Source organism: Oncorhynchus keta, chromosome 15 (assembly GCF_023373465.1).
Source record: "Oncorhynchus keta strain PuntledgeMale-10-30-2019 chromosome 15, Oket_V2, whole genome shotgun sequence".
Taxonomy (NCBI): Eukaryota; Metazoa; Chordata; class Actinopteri; order Salmoniformes; family Salmonidae; genus Oncorhynchus; species Oncorhynchus keta.
In genome coordinates, this window is record NC_068435.1 from 1,770,157 (window position 1) to 1,788,961 (window position 18,805).

Consider the following 18,805-nt stretch of genomic DNA (forward strand, 5'->3'; position numbering starts at 1 on the left):
CTGGTGTATTGAAAACAGGGGAGGGTGCTGGTGTATTGAAACCTGGGGAGGGTGCTGGAGTATTAAAAACAGGGGAGGGTGCTGGTGTATTGAAAACAGGGGAGGGTGCTGGTGTATTGAAAACAGGGGAGGGTGCTGTAGTATTGAAACCTGGGGAGGGTGCTGGAGTATTGAAAACAGGGGAGGGTGCTGGTGTATTGAAAACAGGGGAGGGTGCTGGTGTATTGAAAACAGGGGAGGGTGCTGGTGTATTGAAAACAGGGGAGGGTGCTGGTGTATTGAAAACAGGGGAGGGTGCTGGTGTATTGAAAACAGGGGAGGGTGCTGGTGTATTGAAAACAGGGGAGGGTGCTGTAGTATTGAAACCTGGGGAGGGTGCTGGAGTATTGAAAACAGGGGAGGGTGCTGTAGTATTGAAACCTGGGGAGGGTGCTGGAGTATTGAAACCTGGGGAGGGTGCTGGAGTTTTGAAAACAAGGGAGGGTGCTGGTGTATTGAAACCTGTGGAGGGTGCTGGTGTATTGAAAACAAGGGAGGGTGCTGGAGTATTGAAACCTGGGGAGGGTGCTGGAGTTTTGAAAACAAGGGAGGGTGCTGGAGTATTGAAACCTGGGGAGGGTGCTGGAGTTTTGAAAACAAGGGAGGGTGCTGGAGTATTGAAACCTGGGGAGGGTGCTGGAGTTTTGAAAACAAGGGAGGGTGCTGGAGTATTGAAACCTGGGGAGGGTGCTGGAGTTTTGAAAACAAGGGAGGGTGCTGGTATATTGAAACCTGGGGAGGGTGCTGGAGTATTGAAACCTGGGGAGGGTGCTGGAGTTTTGAAAACAAGGGAGGGTGCTGGTGTATTGAAACCTGGGGAGGGTGCTGGTGTATTGAAACCTGGGGAGGGTGCTGGAGTGTTGAAACCTGGGGAGATATTTATAATGTTTATATAATTTGTTTTGAGAATACAATGTAGCTCAGTATTTGAATGATTTATTTAATTCAGGGTTTTTTGCTCGTCTTTATCAGGGGTGCCATTAATGAAGGATCTGACTGTACCTGTGACATCACCAGGTTGTTGACAGCGTGTATGATGGCGCTGCCCAGAGAGGAGGCGGAGTCCATGTAGCTCATCCCTGCCAGCGAATCAGCGATCACCGTCAGATTGTGCGTGAGCGAAAACTCCACCCTCTGTTCTGACTGGCCGCCGTACTGCAGCAGGGCCACGCGGGCGTTCCTGTTGTCTGATTCGCCGTTGGCCAGCGTGAGGCGGCGCGCCACGTTCTCAATGAACTCCTTGGCTCGGCGGTGGTTCTCCACTCCCATCCTCTCTGACCCGTCCAGCATGAACACAAGGTCCACAGGGCGCTGGACACAGCTGGCCACCGCTGGCTCTGAAACACACACACACACAGGTTGAAGACACACACACACACGTTGACACGTTGAAGACACACACACACGTTGAAGGGACACACACACGTTGAAGGGACACACACACGTTGAAGACACACACAGCAGTTGGATAAACCTTTGTGTATTTTCATCTGTTATAATATGTATCTGTTATAGTATGTATCTGTTATTATAGTATGTATCTGTTATAGTATGTATCTGTTATAGTATGTATCTGTTATAGTATGTATCTGTTATAGTATGTATCTGTTATAGTATGTATCTGTTATTATAGTATGTATCTGTTATTATAGTATGTATCTGTTATTGTAGTATGTATCTGTTATAGTATGTATCTGTTATAATATGTATCTGTTATAATATGTATCTGTTATAGTATGTATCTGTTATAGTATGTATCTGTTATAGTATGTATCTGTTATAGTATGTATCTGTTATAGTATGTATCTGTTATAGTATGTATCTGTTATAGTATGTATCTGTTATAGTATGTATCTGTTATAGTATGTATCTGTTATTATAGTATGTATCTGTTATTATAGTATGTATCTGTTATAGTATGTATCTGTTATAGTATGTATCTGTTATAGTATGTATCTGTTATAGTATGTATCTGTTATAGTATGTATCTGTTATAGTATGTATCTGTTATAGTATGTATCTGTTATAGTATGTATCTGTTATAGTATGTATGTGTTATAGTATGTATCTGTTATTATAGTATGTATCTGTTATAGTATGTATCTGTTATAGTATGTATCTGTTATAGTATGTATCTGTTATAGTATGTATCTGTTATAGTATGTATCTGTTATAGTATGTATCTGTTATAATATGTATCTGTTATAGTATGTATCTGTTATAATATGTATCTGTTATAGTATGTATCTGTTATAATATGTATCTGTTATAGTATGTATCTGTTATAGTATGTATCTGTTATAGTATGTATCTGTTATAGTATGTATCTGTTATTATAGTATGTATCTGTTATAGTATGTATCTGTTATAGTATGTATCTGTTATAATATGTATCTGTTATAGTATGTATCTGTTATAGTATGTATCTGTTATAGTATGTATCTGTTATAGTATGTATCTGTTATAGTATGTATCTGTTATAGTATGTATCTGTTATAATATGTATCTGTTATAGTATGTATCTGTTATAGTATGTATCTGTTATAGTATGTATCTGTTATAGTATGTATCTGTTATAGTATGTATGTATGTGTTATAGTATGTATCTGTTATTATAGTATGTATCTGTTATAGTATGTATCTGTTATAGTATGTATCTGTTATAGTATGTATCTGTTATAGTATGTATCTGTTATAGTATGTATCTGTTATAGTATGTATCTGTTATAATATGTATCTGTTATAATATGTATCGGTTATAGTATGTATCTGTTATAGTATGTATCTGTTATAATATGTATCTGTTATAGTATGTATCTGTTATAATATGTATCTGTTATAGTATGTATCTGTTATAGTATGTATCTGTTATAGTATGTATCTGTTATAGTATGTATCTGTTATAGTATGTATCTGTTATAGTATGTATCTGTTATAGTATGTATCTGTTATAGTATGTATCTGTTATAGTATGTATATGTTATAGTATGTATCTGTTATAGTATGTATCTGTTATAGTATGTATCTGTTATTGTAGTATGTATCTGTTATTATAGTATGTATCTGTTATAGTATGTATCTGTTATAGTATGTATCTGTTATAGTATGTATCTGTTATTATAGTATGTATATGTTATAGTATGTATCAGAATGATCTTACCAGTTTTACATGGAAGGTCAGGACACACGATCACAGGGTCTAAGAGAGAAGTATTCATCATTTATCTCTGTTATACAAGTACTATGTGTACAAGAGAATGTGTGTATTTAGGTGTGTGTGTACCTGGGCAGAGCACGGTCTCTATCTTGTCGATGAACTCCTCTGCCACCAGATCAGCGAAGCGCCTCATCCCCAGCACCCTACCTTCTCTCTGACAGGCTATACTCTTCAGGCTCTCATTCTCCTCTATCTGGTCAAACATGTCCCCTATACCTATAGCGCTCACATCCACACTGGGGTCGCTGCTCACACACACACACACACACACACACGCACGCGCACACACACACACACACACACACACACACACACACACACACACACACACACACACACACACACACACACACACACACACACACACACACACACACACACACACACAAAAATCATAAGATAGGTGGCACACACAGCTGATAAAACACAGCTGTCCCCCCTCGACACACACACACACACACACACGCACACACGCACAGCTCCATCTCCCGGGTCTGGTACCTGCAGAGGTATGTGAGCAGTGAGTCATCGTCCCTGGGGTCGAACCGTCCGTCTGTGATGACCACCACGGTGACGTTGGCTTTAGCTCGGCGGCTGTCCTTGATCAGGTGGTCGTAGGCGTACTTCAGCGCTGACGGGGTCCACGTCCCCCCGGCTATCCACTCCAGACGCTTCACTGCATCCTGAAGACAGACGGACAGGGTGGGAAGGTGTTAGCCCACTGAGCTCGGGGAGTTAATGCAAGTCTTCAGGTCTCATCCTGCAAAGGGTCGGGCCGAGGGAAGGCGGGGGTGTGTGTGTTTATGTCTCAGTCTGGGTTCGAAGGTCAAACTCAGGCGATCTGAACACCACAAGACTGCGTCGCCCGCTGAGCTAAAGCCTTGGCATTAACTTGGGGAGCTAATACAAGTCTTCAGGTGCCAGGTAATGTTAGACTTGTGTGTCGCTCCACTTCAAGACAGACAGGGAGTCACATATTATGGTATATAGTTTATTATTATATTACTCTGAGGTAGAGGTCACATATTATGGTATATAGTTTATTATTATATTACTTTGAGGTAGAGGTCACATATTATGGTATATAGTTTACTATTATATAACTTTGAGGTAGAGGTCACATATTATGGTATATAGTTTATTATTATTATTATTGTTATAGTACCTTGAAGTCCTATATGCTAATCGTCCTCCTAAGGCTAAATCCTATATGCTAATTGTCCTCCTACGGCTAAATCCTATATGCTAATCGTCCTCCTAAAGGTAAGCTAAACCCTATATGCTAATCGTCCTCCTAAAGGTAAGCTAAATCCTATATGCTAATCGTCCTCCTACGGCTAAATCCGATATGCTAATCGTCCTCCTCAAGGTAGGCTAAATCCTAAATCCTATATACTAATCGTCCTCCTAAAGGTAGGCTAAATCCTATATGCTAATCATCCTCCTAAAGGTAGGCTAAATCCTATATGCTAATCGTCCTCCTAAAGGTAGGCTAAATCCTATATGCTAATCGTACTCCTAAAGGTAGGCTAAATCCTATATGCTAAACGTCCTCCCAAAGGTAAGCTAATTTCTATATGCTAATTGTCCTCCTACGGCTAAGTCCTATATGCTAATCGTCCTCCTAAGGCTAAATCCTATATGCTAATTGTCCTCCTACGGCTAAATCCTATATGCTAATCATCATCCTAAAGGTAAGCTAAACCCTATATGCTAATTGTCCTCCTACGGCTAAATCCTATATGCTAATCGTCCTCCTAAAGGTAGGCTAAATCCTATATGCTAATCGTCCTCCTACGGCTAAATCCTATATGCTAATCGTCCTCCTAAAGGTAGGCTAAATCCTATATGCTAATCGTCCTCCTACGGCTCAATCCTATATGCTAATCATCCTCCTACGGCTAAATCCTATATGCTAATCATCCTCCTATGGCTAAATCCTATATGCTAATCGTCCTCCTAAAGGTAGGCTAAATCCTATATCCTAATCATCCTCCTACGGCTAAATCCTATATGCTAATCGTCCTCCTAAAGGTAGGCTAAATCCTATATGCGAATCGCCCTCCTACGGCTAAATCCTATATGCTAATCGTCCTCCTAAAGGTAGGCTAAATCCTATATCCTATATGCTAATCGTCCTCCTAAAGGTAGGCTAAATCCTAAATCCTATATGCTAATCGTCCTCCTAAAGGTAGGCTAAATCCTATATGCTAATCGTCCTCCTAAAGGTAGGCTAAATCCTATATCCTATATGCTAATCGTCCTCCTAAAGGTAAGCTAAATCCTATATGCTAATCATCCTCCTACGGCTTAATCCTATATGCTAATCGTCCTCCTAAAGGTAGGCTAAATCCTATATGCTAATCATCCTCCTGCGGCTAAATCCTATATGCTAATCGTCCTCCTGCGGCTAAATCCTATATGCTAATCATCCTCCTACGGCTAAATCCTATATGCGAATCGTCCTCCGAAAGGTATGCTAAATCCTATATGCTAATCATCCTCCTACGGCTAAATCCTATATGCTAATCGTCCTCCTAAAGGTAGGCTAAATCCTATATGCTAATCGTCCTCCTAAAGGTAGGCTAAATCCTATATGCTAATCGTCCTCCTAAAGGTAGGCTAAATCCTAAATCCTATATGCTAATCGTCCTCCTAAAGGGAGGCTAAATCCTATATGCTATATGCTAATCGCCCTCCTACGGCTCAATCCTATATGCTAATCGTCCTCCTACGGCTTAATCCTATATGCTAATCGTCCTCCTACAGCTAAATCCTATATGCTAATCGTCCTCCTAAAGGGAGGCTAAATCCTATATGCTAATCGTCCTCCTAAAGGTAGGCTAAATCCTATATCCTATATGCTAATCGTCCTCCTAAAGGTAAGCTAAATCCTATATGCTAATCATCCTCCTACGGCTTAATCCTATATGCTAATCGTCCTCCTAAAGGTAGGCTAAATCCTATATGCTAATCATCCTCCTGCGGCTAAATCCTATATGCTAATCGTCCTCCTGCGGCTAAATCCTATATGCTAATCATCCTCCTACGGCTAAATCCTATATGCGAATCGTCCTCCGAAAGGTATGCTAAATCCTATATGCTAATCATCCTCCTACGGCTAAATCCTATATGCTAATCGTCCTCCTAAAGGTAGGCTAAATCCTATATGCTAATCGTCCTCCTAAAGGTAGGCTAAATCCTATATGCTAATCGTCCTCCTAAAGGTAGGCTAAATCCTAAATCCTATATGCTAATCGTCCTCCTAAAGGGAGGCTAAATCCTATATGCTATATGCTAATCGTCCTCCTACGGCTCAATCCTATATGCTAATCGTCCTCCTACGGCTTAATCCTATATGCTAATCGTCCTCCTACAGCTAAATCCTATATGCTAATCGTCCTCCTAAAGGGAGGCTAAATCCTATATGCTAATCGTCCTCCTAAAGGGAGGCTAAATCCTATATCCTATATGCTAATCGTCCTCCTAAAGGGAGGCTAAATCCTATATGCTATATGCTATATGCTATATGCTAGTAGCCTGTCCACGCGTTTTCCTTTTCAATGATGATCACATTTTTTGATTGCACCTCGACTCTTTTCTATTTTTTAAAATGTATTTAACCTTTATTTAACTTTACATTATCAATATGTATTTACAGACACAGTAGTAAACTATAGTCTAATAGTCTAACATTAATGTCCTAGGAAATATAACTGCAGCCTACTCTATTTCACTGAGAGGAGCCCAACTAGGAGAGGAGAGGTAGCCACAGCAGAGGTTGAAGCAGCGAATGCTGAGTGTGAATAAGGTTTTAATAAAAAAGGCTACTTTCACTGAGAGGAGCCCAACTAGGAGAGGAGAGGTAGCCACAGCAGAGGTTGAAGCAGCGAATGCTGAGTGTGAATAAGGTTTTAAGGCTAACGCATACGTTTCCAAATGATCTAACAGAAAATATTTAACTCCCAAAGTCATATATGTGACTCGCTCGCCCGCAGCGTGAAAAAATGCAGAACGCGCTTCAATGAGTTCTGTCGGACCCACCAGGCAGCCCTCTACCTTGAAGCCACAATCGGGGCGGCAGGTTAGAGCGTTGGACTAGTAACCGGAAGGTTGCAAGTTCAAATCCCCGAGCTGACAAGGTACAAATCTGTCGTTCTGCCCCTGAACAGGCAGTTAACCCACTGTTCCCAGGCCGTCATTGAAAATAAGAATTTGTTCTTAACTGACTTGCCTGGTTAAATAAAAGGTTAAAAAAATATTTAAAAAAAATGCACATACCTTGAAGGCAGACAGGGAGTCGATCTTGGAGTCATTGAGCCTGATGGCCTGGAAGGTTCCACTGTGACTGTACTGTACCACCCCCACTCTGGTACCTGCGGGGGGGGGGGTATGCCGGAGTCACCAGGGAGAAAAGACTTTACATTCTACACAATCGGTACTAGCAGGAGAAGTTATCTGGGAGTAAAAAAAAATATAATGTTTTTTGAGTGATCAGAATCTGAACTAACACCGCACAAATAAGCCTATAGTCGTAGTGTGTGTGTGTGTGTGTTGTACCTGTCTCTGAGTTGGGGTCCTTGGCCATAGATCCCAGTCTGTTGATGGTGTTGATCACAAAGTTCTTCTCCAGAGTGAAGTTGGCGAGACCAACGGACTCTGAGCTGTCAATCACAAACACGATGTCCAGCGCCCCACACCGCTTCTCACAGTCTGCAGGGACAACACAGTACAGGGTTACAGGGGTTAATGGTGTGTTCGTCTGCTTTCTCTCAGTCTGCAGGGACAACACAGTACAGGGTTACAGGGGTTAATGGTGTGTTCGTCTGCTTTCTCTCAGTCTGCAGGGACAACACAGTACAGGGTTACAGGGGTTAATGGTGTGTTCGTCTGCTTTCTCACAGTCTGCAGGGACAACACAGTACAGGGTTACAGGGGTTAATGGTGTGTTCGTTTGCTTTCTCACAGTCTGCAGGGACAACACAGTACAGGGGTTAATGGTGTGTTCGTCTGCTTTCTCACAGTCTGCAGGGACAACACAGTACAGGGTTACAGGGGTTAATGGTGTACAGGGTTACAGGGGTTAATGGTGTGTCTGCTTTCTCACAGTCTGCAGGGACAACACAGTACAGGGTTACAGGGGTTAATGGTGTGTTTGTCTGCTTTCTCACAGTCTGCAGGGACAACACAGTACAGGGTTACAGGGGTTAATGGTGTGTTTGTCTGCTTTCTCACAGTCTGCAGGGACAACACAGTACAGGGTTACAGGGGTTAATGGTGTGTTCGTCTGCTTTCTCATGGTGTGTCTGCTTTCTCACAGTCTGCAGGGACAACACAGTACAGGGTTACAGGGGTTAACAGTGTGTTCGTCTGCTTTCTCTCAGTCTGCAGGGACAACACAGTACAGGGTTACAGGGGTTAATGGTGTGTTCGTCTGCTTTCTCACAGTCTGCAGGGACAACACAGTACAGGGTTACAGGGGTTAACAGTGTGTTCGTCTGCTTTCTCACAGTCTGCAGGGACAACACAGTACAGGGTTACAGGGGTTAATGGTGTGTTCGTCTGCTTTCTCTCAGTCTGCAGGGACAACACAGTACAGGGTTACAGGGGTTAATGGTGTGTTCGTCTGCTTTCTCTCAGTCTGCAGGGACAACACAGTACAGGGTTACAGGGGTTAATGGTGTGATCGTCTGCTTTCTCTCAGTCTACAGGGACAACACAGTACAGGGGTTACAGGGGTTAATGGTGTGTTCGTCTGCTTTCTCACAGTCTACAGGGACAACACAATACAGGGTTACAGGGGTTATACTAAATTCATACTAATACTGAAATTCATACTAATATTAATACTGAAATTACTACTGAAATTAATACTAATACTGGAAACTAATATTAATACTGAAATTCATACTAATACTAATAATGAAAGTAATACTAATACTGAAATTAATGATAATACTAATATTAATACTAATACTGAAATTAATACAAATACTGAAATTAATGATAATACTAATATTAATACTAATACTGAAATTCATACAAATACTGAAATTCATACAAATACTGAAATTAATACTAATACTGAAATTAATACTAATACTGAAATTAATGATAATACTAATATTAATACTAATACTGAAATTCATACAAATACTGAAATTCATACAAATACTGAAATTAATACTAATACTGAAATTAATACTAATACTGAAATTAATGATAATACTAATATTAATACTAATACTGAAATTCATACAAATACTGAAATTCATACAAATACTGAAATTAATACTAATACTGAAATTAATACTAATACTGAAATTAATGATAATACTAATATTAATACTAATACTGAAATTCATACAAATACTGAAATTCATACAAATACTGAAATTAATACTAATACTGAAATTAATACTAATACTGAAATTAATGATAATACTAATATTAATACTAATACTGAAATTCATACAAATACTGAAATTCATACAAATACTGAAATTAATACTAATACTGAAATTAATACTAATACTGAAATTAGTGCTAATACTAATATGAATACTAATACTGAAATGAATACTAATACCGGAATTCATACTAATACTAATACTGAAATTCATACGGAAATTAGTACTAATACTGAAATGAATACTAATGCTAATACTGAAATTAATACTAATACTGGAATTAATACTAATATTAATACTAATATTGATACTAATATTAATACCAATATTAATACTAATACTAATGTTAACGCCTAATACTGAAATTAATACTAATACTGAAATGAATGTTAATGCTCGCTCGTCTCGCCTCGTCATTCCACCCTGTTAATTCAGGGCCATTATCTGCTGACCAGGTCTCAGTCGGAGGCATGTGACACGTGGATTCAGGCTGTTGTGTGTGTGTGTGTGTTTTGTGAATGTGTGTGTGTGTCTGAATAACTCACCACAGCAGCCACAGGTCTCTCTGATGTAGGTCATAACATCACATTCCTACAATGAAAACATCACATTTCATCACAAGACCTTTCTCTGAGAGGGATGACAAAAGAGGGATAGAGGGGATTGAGAGGATAGGGAGAGGGGAGAGAGGGATAGAGGGGAGAGAGGGATAGAGGGGATTGAGAGGATAGGGAGAGGGGAGAGAGGGATAGAGGGGAGAGAGGGATAGAGGGGATTGAGAGGATAGGAAGAGGGGAGAGAGGGATAGAGGGGATTGAGAGGATAGGGAGAGGGGAGAGAGGGATAGAGGGGATTGAGAGGGATAGGGAGAGGGGAGAGAGGGATAGAGGGGATTGAGAGGATAGTGAGAGGGGAGAGAGGGATAGAGGGGATTGAGAGGATAGGGAGAGGGGAGAGAAGGATAGAGGGGATTGAGAGGATAGGGAGAGGGGAGAGAAGGATAGAGGGGATTGAGAGGATAGGGAGAGGGGAGAGAGGGATAGAGGGGATTGAGGGATAGGGAGAGGGGATTGAGGGATAGGGAGAGGGGAGAGAGGGGATTGAGGGATAGGGAGAGGGGAGAGGGGAGAGGGGAGAGAGGGATAGGGAGAGGGGAGAGAGGGATAGAGGGGAGAGAGGGATAGAGGGGATTGAGAGGAGAGGGAGAGGGGAGAGAGGGATTGAGGGATAGGGAGAGGGGAGAGAAGGATAGAGGGGATTGAGGGATAGAGGGGAGAGAGGGATAGGGAGAGGGGAGAGAGGGATAGAGGGGATAGAGGGGATTGAGGGGATAGGGAGAGGGGAGAGAAGGATAGAGGGGATTGAGAGGATAGGGAGAGGGGAGAGAAGGATAGAGGGGATTGAGAGGGATAGGGAGAGGGGAGAGAGGGATAGGGAGAGGGGAGATCGGGATAGAGGGTTATTGAGAGGATAGGGAGAGGGGAGAGAGGGATAGAGGGGATTGAGAGGATAGGGAGAGGGGAGAGAGGGATAGAGGGGATTGAGAGGATAGGGTTAGGGGATAGAGGGATAGAGGGGATTGAGGGGATAGGGAGAGGGGAGAGAAGGATAGAGGGGATTGAGAGGATAGGGAGAGGGGAGAGAAGGATAGAGGGGATTGAGAGGGGAGAGAGGGATAGGGAGAGGGGAGAGAGGGATAGAGGGGATTGAGAGGATAGGGAGAGGGGAGAGAGGGATAGAGGGGATTGAGAGGATAGGGAGAGGGGAGAGAGAGGGATAGAGGGGATTGAGAGGATAGGGAGAGGGGAGAGAGGGATAGAGGGGATTGAGAGGATAGGGAGAGGGGAGAGAAGGATAGAGGGGATTGAGAGGATAGGGAAAGGGGAGAGAAGGATAGAGGGGATTGAGAGGGATAGGGAGAGGGGAGAGAGGGATAGAGGGGATTGAGAGGATAGGGAGAGGGGAGAGAAGGATAGAGGGGATTGAGAGGATAGGGAGAGGGGAGAGAAGGATAGAGGGGATTGAGAGGGATAGGGAGAGGGAGAGAGGATAGAGGGATAGGGAGAGAGGGATAGAAGGAGAGGGGATTGAGAAGATAGGGAGAGGGGAGAGAGGGATAGGGGGATAGGGAGAGGGGAGAGGGGGAGAGGGGAGAGAGGGATAGAGAGGGATAGAGGGGATTGAGAGGATAGGGAGAGGGGAGAGAGGGATAGGGAGAGGGGATTGAGGGATAGGGAGAGGGGAGAGGGGAGAGAGGGATAGGGAGAGGGGAGAGAGGGATAGAGAGGGATAGAGGGGATTGAGAGGATAGGGAGAGGGGAGAGAGGGATAGAGGGGATTGAGAGGATAGGGAGAGGGGAGAGAGGGATAGAGGGGATTGAGAGGATAGGGAGAGGGGAGAGAGGGATAGAGGGGATTGAGAGGATAGGGAGAGGGATAGGGGAGAGAGGGGATAGATAGATAGATAGGGGGGATAGATGGCTAGGGGGGGGAGGGATAGAGGGGGAGAGGGATAGGGGGGATAGATGGAGAGGGGATAGAGGGGATATATTGGGTAGAGGGAGAGGGGATAGAGGTTCTTACTGTGAGGCCGGGATCTCCCTCAGGACCTGGATCTCCCTGTAGAGAGAAAGGAGATGCTTTCATACACAGATTATAACACACTCACTCACTCACTCACTCACTCACTCACTCACTCACTCACTCACCACTCACTCACTCACTCACTCACTCACTCACTCACTCACTCACTCACTCACTCACTCACTCACTCACTCACTCACTCACTCACTCACTCACACTCACTCACTCGAACACACTCAAACACACACACCCCGTGTGGAAGTACTGTCTGTGTGTGTGTGCTTGTGAACGTACGTCTCGTCCACCCACTCCTCTTGGTCCTCTGAATCCAGGTTCTCCCTGAGGCCCTGGTTCTCCCTCCTCTCCAGAGGTTCCCTTTCCCCCTGGTCCTCCCTTGGGGCCACAGTCTCCTCTGCCTCCTCTGGGCCCTGAACCGCCCTTCTCCCCACGTTCACCCTGAATACACACAGGGTCAGACGGTGTTAGAGAGAGTGTTAGGCTATTAGGGAGTGTGTGTGTGTCAGGGAACCATCCTACTCAATAAACTATACTAAATATATTCAAATATATTCACCAAATACATAAGTGGATGTGATGAGCTGTAAACAGACCCAGAGCCACTGGGTGTGAGGAGCTGTAAACAGACCCAGAGCTACTGGGTGTGATGAGCTATAAACAGACCCATAGCTACTGGGTGTGATGAGCTATAAACAGACCCAGAGCTACTGGGTGTGATGAGCTGTAAACAGACCCAGAGCCACTGGGTGTGATGAGCTATAAACAGACCCAGAGCTACTGGGTGTGATGAGCTATAAACAGACCCAGAGCCACTGGGTGTGAGGAGCTGTAAACAGACCCAGAGCTACTGGGTGTGAGGAGCTATAAACAGACCCAGAGCCACTGGGTGTGATGAGCTATAAACAGACCCAGAGCCACTGGGTGTGAGGAGCTGTAAACAGACCCAGAGCTACTGGGTGTGATGAGCTATAAACAGACCCAGAGCCACTGGGTGTGATGAGCTATAAACAGACCCAGAGCTACTGGGTGTGATGAGCTATAAACAGACCCAGAGCCACTGGGTGTGAGGAGCTATAAACAGACCCAGAGCCACTGGGTGTGAGGAGCTATAAACAGACCCAGAGCCACTGGGTGTGATGAGCTATAAACAGACCCAGAGCCACTGGGTGTGAGGAGCTGTAAACAGACCCAGAGCCACTGGGTGTGATGAGCTATAAACAGACCCAGAGCTACTGGGTGTGATGAGCTATAAACAGACCCAGAGCCACTGGGTGTGATGAGCTATAAACAGACCCAGAGCCACTGGGTGTGAGGAGCTGTAAACAGAGAGCCACTGGGTGTGATGAGCTGTAAACAGAGAGCCACTGGCTATAAACAGTGGCATTCCTGCCTTGTCATCTCCGTGCACTGTGGTTCTCCCATCCTCGCCTATACTGTGGTTCTCCCATCCTGGCCTATACTGTGGCTCTCCCATCCTCACCTATACTGTGGTTCTCCCATCCTCGCCTATACTGTGGTTCTCCCATCCTGGCCTATACTGTGGTTCTCCCATCCTGGCCTATACTGTGGTTCTCCCATCCTGGCCTATACTGTGGTTCCCCCATCCTCGCCTATACTGTGGTTCCCCCATCCTCACCTATACTGTGGTTCTCCCATCCTGGCCTATACTGTGGTTCTCCCATCCTCGCCTATACTGTGGTTCTCCCATCCTCGCCTATACTGTGGTTCTCCCATCCTGGCCTATACTGTGGTTCTCCCATCCTCACCTATACTGTGGTTCTCCCATCCTGGCCTATACTGTGGTTCTCCCATCCTCACCTATACTGTGGTTCTCCCATCCTCACCTATACTGTGGTTCTCCCATCCTCACCTATACTGTGGTTCTCCCATCCTCGCCTATACTGTGGTTCTCCCATCCTGGCCTATACTGTGGTTCCCCCATCCTCACCTATACTGTGGTTCTCCCATCCTGGCCTATACTGTGGTTCTCCCATCCTGGCCTATACTGTGGTTCTCCCATCCTGGCCTATACTGTGGTTCTCCCATCCTCACCTATACTGTGGTTCTCCCATCCTCACCTATACTGTGGTTCTCCCATCCTCACCTATACTGTGGTTCTCCCATCCTCACCTATACTGTGGTTCTCCCATCCTCACCTATACTGTGGTTCTCCCATCCTGGCCTATACTGTGGTTCTCCCATCCTCGCCTATACTGTGGTTCTCCCATCCTCACCTATACTGTGGTTCTCCCATCCTCGCCTATACTGTGGTTCTCCCATCCTCGCCTATACTGTGGTTCTCCCATCCTCGCCTATACTGTGGTTCTCCCATCCTGGCCTATACTGTGGTTCCCCCATCCTGGCCTATACTGTGGTTCCCCCATCCTGGCCTATACTGTGGTTCCCCCATCCTGGCCTATACTGTGGTTCTCCCATCCTGGCCTATACTGTGGTTCTCCCATCCTGGCCTATACTGTGGTTCTCCCATCCTGGCCTATACTGTGGTTCTCCCATCCTGGCCTATACTGTGGTTCTCCCATCCTCACCTATACTGTGGTTCTCCCATCCTCACCTATACTGTGGTTCTCCCATCCTCACCTATACTGTGGTTCTCCCATCCTCACCTATACTGTGGTTCTCCCATCCTGGCCTATACTGTGGTTCTCCCATCCTCGCCTATACTGTGGTTCTCCCATCCTGGCCTATACTGTGGTTCTCCCATCCTCACCTATACTGTGGTTCCCCATCCTCACCTATACTGTGGTTCTCCCATCCTGGCCTATACTGTGGTTCTCCCATCCTCGCCTATACTGTGGTTCTCCCATCCTGGCCTATACTGTGGTTCTCCCATCCTCGCCTATACTGTGGTTCTCCCATCCTGGCCTATACTGTGGTTCTCCCATCCTCGCCTATACTGTGGTTCTCCCATCCTGGCCTATACTGTGGTTCTCCCATCCTGGCCTATACTGTGGTTCTCCCATCCTGGCCTATACTGTGGTTCTCCCATCCTGGCCTATACTGTGGTTCTCCCATCCTGGCCTATACTGTGGTTCTCCCATCCCCATCCTGGCCTATACTGTGGTTCTCCCATCCTGGCCTATACTGTGGTTCTCCCATCCTGGCCTATACTGTGGTTCTCCCATCCTGGCCTATACTGTGGTTCTCCCATCCTGGCCTATACTGTGGTTCTCCCATCCTGGCCTATACTGTGGTTCTCCCATCCTGGCCTATACTGTGGTTCTCCCATCCTCGCCTATACTGTGGTTCCCCATCCTGGCCTATACTGTGGTTCTCCCATCCTCGCCTATACTGTGGTTCTCCCATCCTGGCCTATACTGTGGTTCTCCCATCCTCGCCTATACTGTGGTTCTCCCATCCTCGCCTATACTGTGGTTCTCCCATCCTGGCCTATACTGTGGTTCTCCCATCCTGGCCTATACTGTGGTTCTCCCATCCTCACCTATACTGTGGTTCTCCCATCCTGGCCTATACTGTGGTTCTCCCATCCTCACCTATACTGTGGTTCTCCCATCCTGGCCTATACTGTGGTTCTCCCATCCTGGCCTATACTGTGGTTCTCCCATCCTGGCCTATACTGTGGTTCTCCCATCCTGGCCTATACTGTGGTTCTCCCATCCTGGCCTATACTGTGGTTCTCCCATCCTCACCTATACTGTGGTTCTCCCATCCTCACCTATACTGTGGTTCTCCCATCCTGGCCTATACTGTGGTTCTCCCATCCTGGCCTATACTGTGGTTCTCCCATCCCTATACTGTGGCCTATACTGTGGTTCTCCCATCCTGGCCTATACTGTGGTTCTCCCATCCTGGCCTATACTGTGGTTCTCCCATCCTCACCTATACTGTGGTTCTCCCATCCTGGCCTATACTGTGGTTCTCCCATCCTACTGGTTCTCCCATCCTGGCCTATACTGTGGTTCTCCCATCCTGGCCTATACTGTGGTTCTCCCATCCTCACCTATACTGTGGTTCTCCCATCCTGGCCTATACTGTGGTTCTCCCATCCTGGCCTATACTGTGGTTCCATCCTGGCCTATACTGTGGTTCTCCTCGCCTATACTGTGGTTCTCCCATCCTGGCCTATACTGTGGTTCTCCCATCCTGGCCTATACTGTGGTTCTCCCATCCTGGCCTATACTGTGGTTCTCCCATCCTGGCCTATACTGTGGTTCTCCCATCCTGGCCTATACTGTGGTTCTCCCATCCTCACCTATACTGTGGTTCTCCCATCCTCACCTATACTGTGGTTCTCCCATCCTCACCTATACTGTGGTTCTCCCATCCTGGCCTATACTGTGGTTCTCCCATCCTGGCCTATACTGTGGTTCTCCCATCCTCGCCTATACTGTGGTTCTCCCATCCTGGCCTATACTGTGGTTCTCCCATCCTGGCCTATACTGTGGTTCTCCCATCCTCACCTATACTGTGGTTCTCCCATCCTCACCTATACTGTGGTTCTCCCATCCTCACCTATACTGTGGTTCTCCCATCCTGGCCTATACTGTGGTTCTCCCATCCTCGCCTATACTGTGGTCCCCATCCCCATCCTCCTGGCCTATACTGTGGTTCCCCCCATCTGGCCTATACTGTGGTTCCCCATCCTCACCTATACTGTGGTTCTCCCATCCTGGCCTATACTGTGGTTCTCCCATCCTCGCCTATACTGTGGTTCCCCATCCTGGCCTATACTGTGGTTCTCCCATCCTGGCCTATACTGTGGTTCTCCCATCCTCACCTATACTGTGGTTCTCCCATCCTCACCTATACTGTGGTTCTCCCATCCTCTGGCCTATACTGTGGTTCTCCCATCCTGGCCTATACTGTGGTTCTCCCATCCTCACCTATACTGTGGTTCTCCCCCATACTGTGGTTCTCCCATCCTGGCCTATACTGTGGTTCTCCCATCCTGGCCACTGTGGTTCTCCCATACTGTGGTTCTCCCATCCTCGCCTATACTGTGGTTCTCCCATCCTGGCCTATACTGTGGTTCTCCCATCCTCACCTATACTGTGGTTCTCCCATCTCGCCTATACTGTGGTTCCCCCATCCTGGCCTATACTGTGGTTCTCCCATCTGGCCTGGCCTATACTGTGGTTCCCCATCCTGGCCTATACTGTGGTTCTCCCATCCTGGCCTATACTGTGGTTCTCCCATCCTGGCCTATACTGTGGTTCTCCCATCCTGGCCTATACTGTGGTTCTCCCATCCTGGCCTATACTGTGGTTCTCCCATCCTGGCCTATACTGTGGTTCTCCCATCCTGGCCTATACTGTGGTTCTCCCATCCTGGGCCTATACTGTGGTTCTCCCATCCTCCTGGTTCTCCCATCCTCGCCTATACTGTGGTTCTCCCATCCTGGCCTATACTGTGGTTCTCCCATCCTGGCCTATACTGTGGTTCTCCCATCCTCACCTATACTGTGGTTCTCCCATCCCTGGCCTATACTGTGGTTCTCCCATCCTGGCCTATACTGTGGTTCTCCCATCCTCACCTATACTGTGGTTCTCCCATCCTCCCATACTGTGGTTCTCCCATCCTGGCCTATACTGTGGTTCTCCCATCCTGGCCTATACTGTGGTTCTCCCATACTGTGGTTCTCCCATCCTGGCCTATACTGTGGTTCTCCCATCCTCGCCTATACTGTGGTTCCTGGCCTATACTGTGGTTCTCCCATCCTCACCTATACTGTGGTTCTCCCATCATCCTATACTGTGGTTCTCCCATCCTCGCCTATACTGTGGTTCTCCCATCCTCACCTATACTGTGGTTCTCCCATCCTGGCCTATACTGTGGTTCTCCCATCCTGGCCTATACTGTGGTTCTCCCATCCTGGCCTATACTGTGGTTCTCCCATCCTGGCCTATACTGTGGTTCTCCCATCCTGGCCTATACTGTGGTTCTCCCATCCTCACCTATACTGTGGTTCTCCCATCCTGGCCTATACTGTGGTTCTCCCATCCTGGCCTATACTGTGGTTCTCCCATCCTCGCCTATACTGTGGTTCTCCCATCCTGGCCTATACTGTGGTTCTCCCATCCTGGCCTATACTGTGGTTCTCCCATCCTGGCCTATACTGTGGTTCTCCCATCCTCACCTATACTGTGGTTCTCCCATCCTGGCCTATACTGTGGTTCTCCCATCCTGGTTCTCCCATCCTCGCCTATACTGTGGTTCTCCCATCCTCACCTACCCATCCTACTGTCACCTATACTGTGGTTCTCCCCATCCTGGCCTATACTGTGGTTCTCCCATCCTGGCCTATACTGTGGTTCCTCCCATCCTGGCCTATACTGTGGTTCTCCCATCCTGGCCTATACTGTGGTTCTCCCATCCTGGCCTATACTGTGGTTCTCCCATCCTCTGGCCTATACTGTGGTTCTCCCATCCTCACCTATACTGTGGTTCTCCCATCCTGGCCTATACTGTGGTTCTCACCCCATCCTCACCTATACTGTGGTTCTCCCATCCTCACCTATACTGTGGTTCTCCCATCCTCACCTATACTGTGGTTCTCCCA

At 46.1% G+C, this 18,805-nt stretch overlaps 1 protein-coding gene across 1 annotated transcript in view; it reads right to left on the reverse strand.

The window, feature by feature from the left end:
- Positions 1–18,805, reverse strand: part of LOC118382822 (collagen alpha-2(VI) chain-like) — a 62,855-nt gene that overhangs the window by 3,379 nt on the left and 40,671 nt on the right. The window contains 9 exon segments of the mRNA XM_052462752.1: positions 1,042–1,376; positions 3,200–3,238; positions 3,323–3,501; positions 3,758–3,939; positions 7,538–7,632; positions 7,817–7,969; positions 10,212–10,257; positions 12,250–12,285; positions 12,544–12,705. Coding sequence (XP_052318712.1) covers positions 1,042–1,376; positions 3,200–3,238; positions 3,323–3,501; positions 3,758–3,939; positions 7,538–7,632; positions 7,817–7,969; positions 10,212–10,257; positions 12,250–12,285; positions 12,544–12,705 — 1,227 coding nt within the window.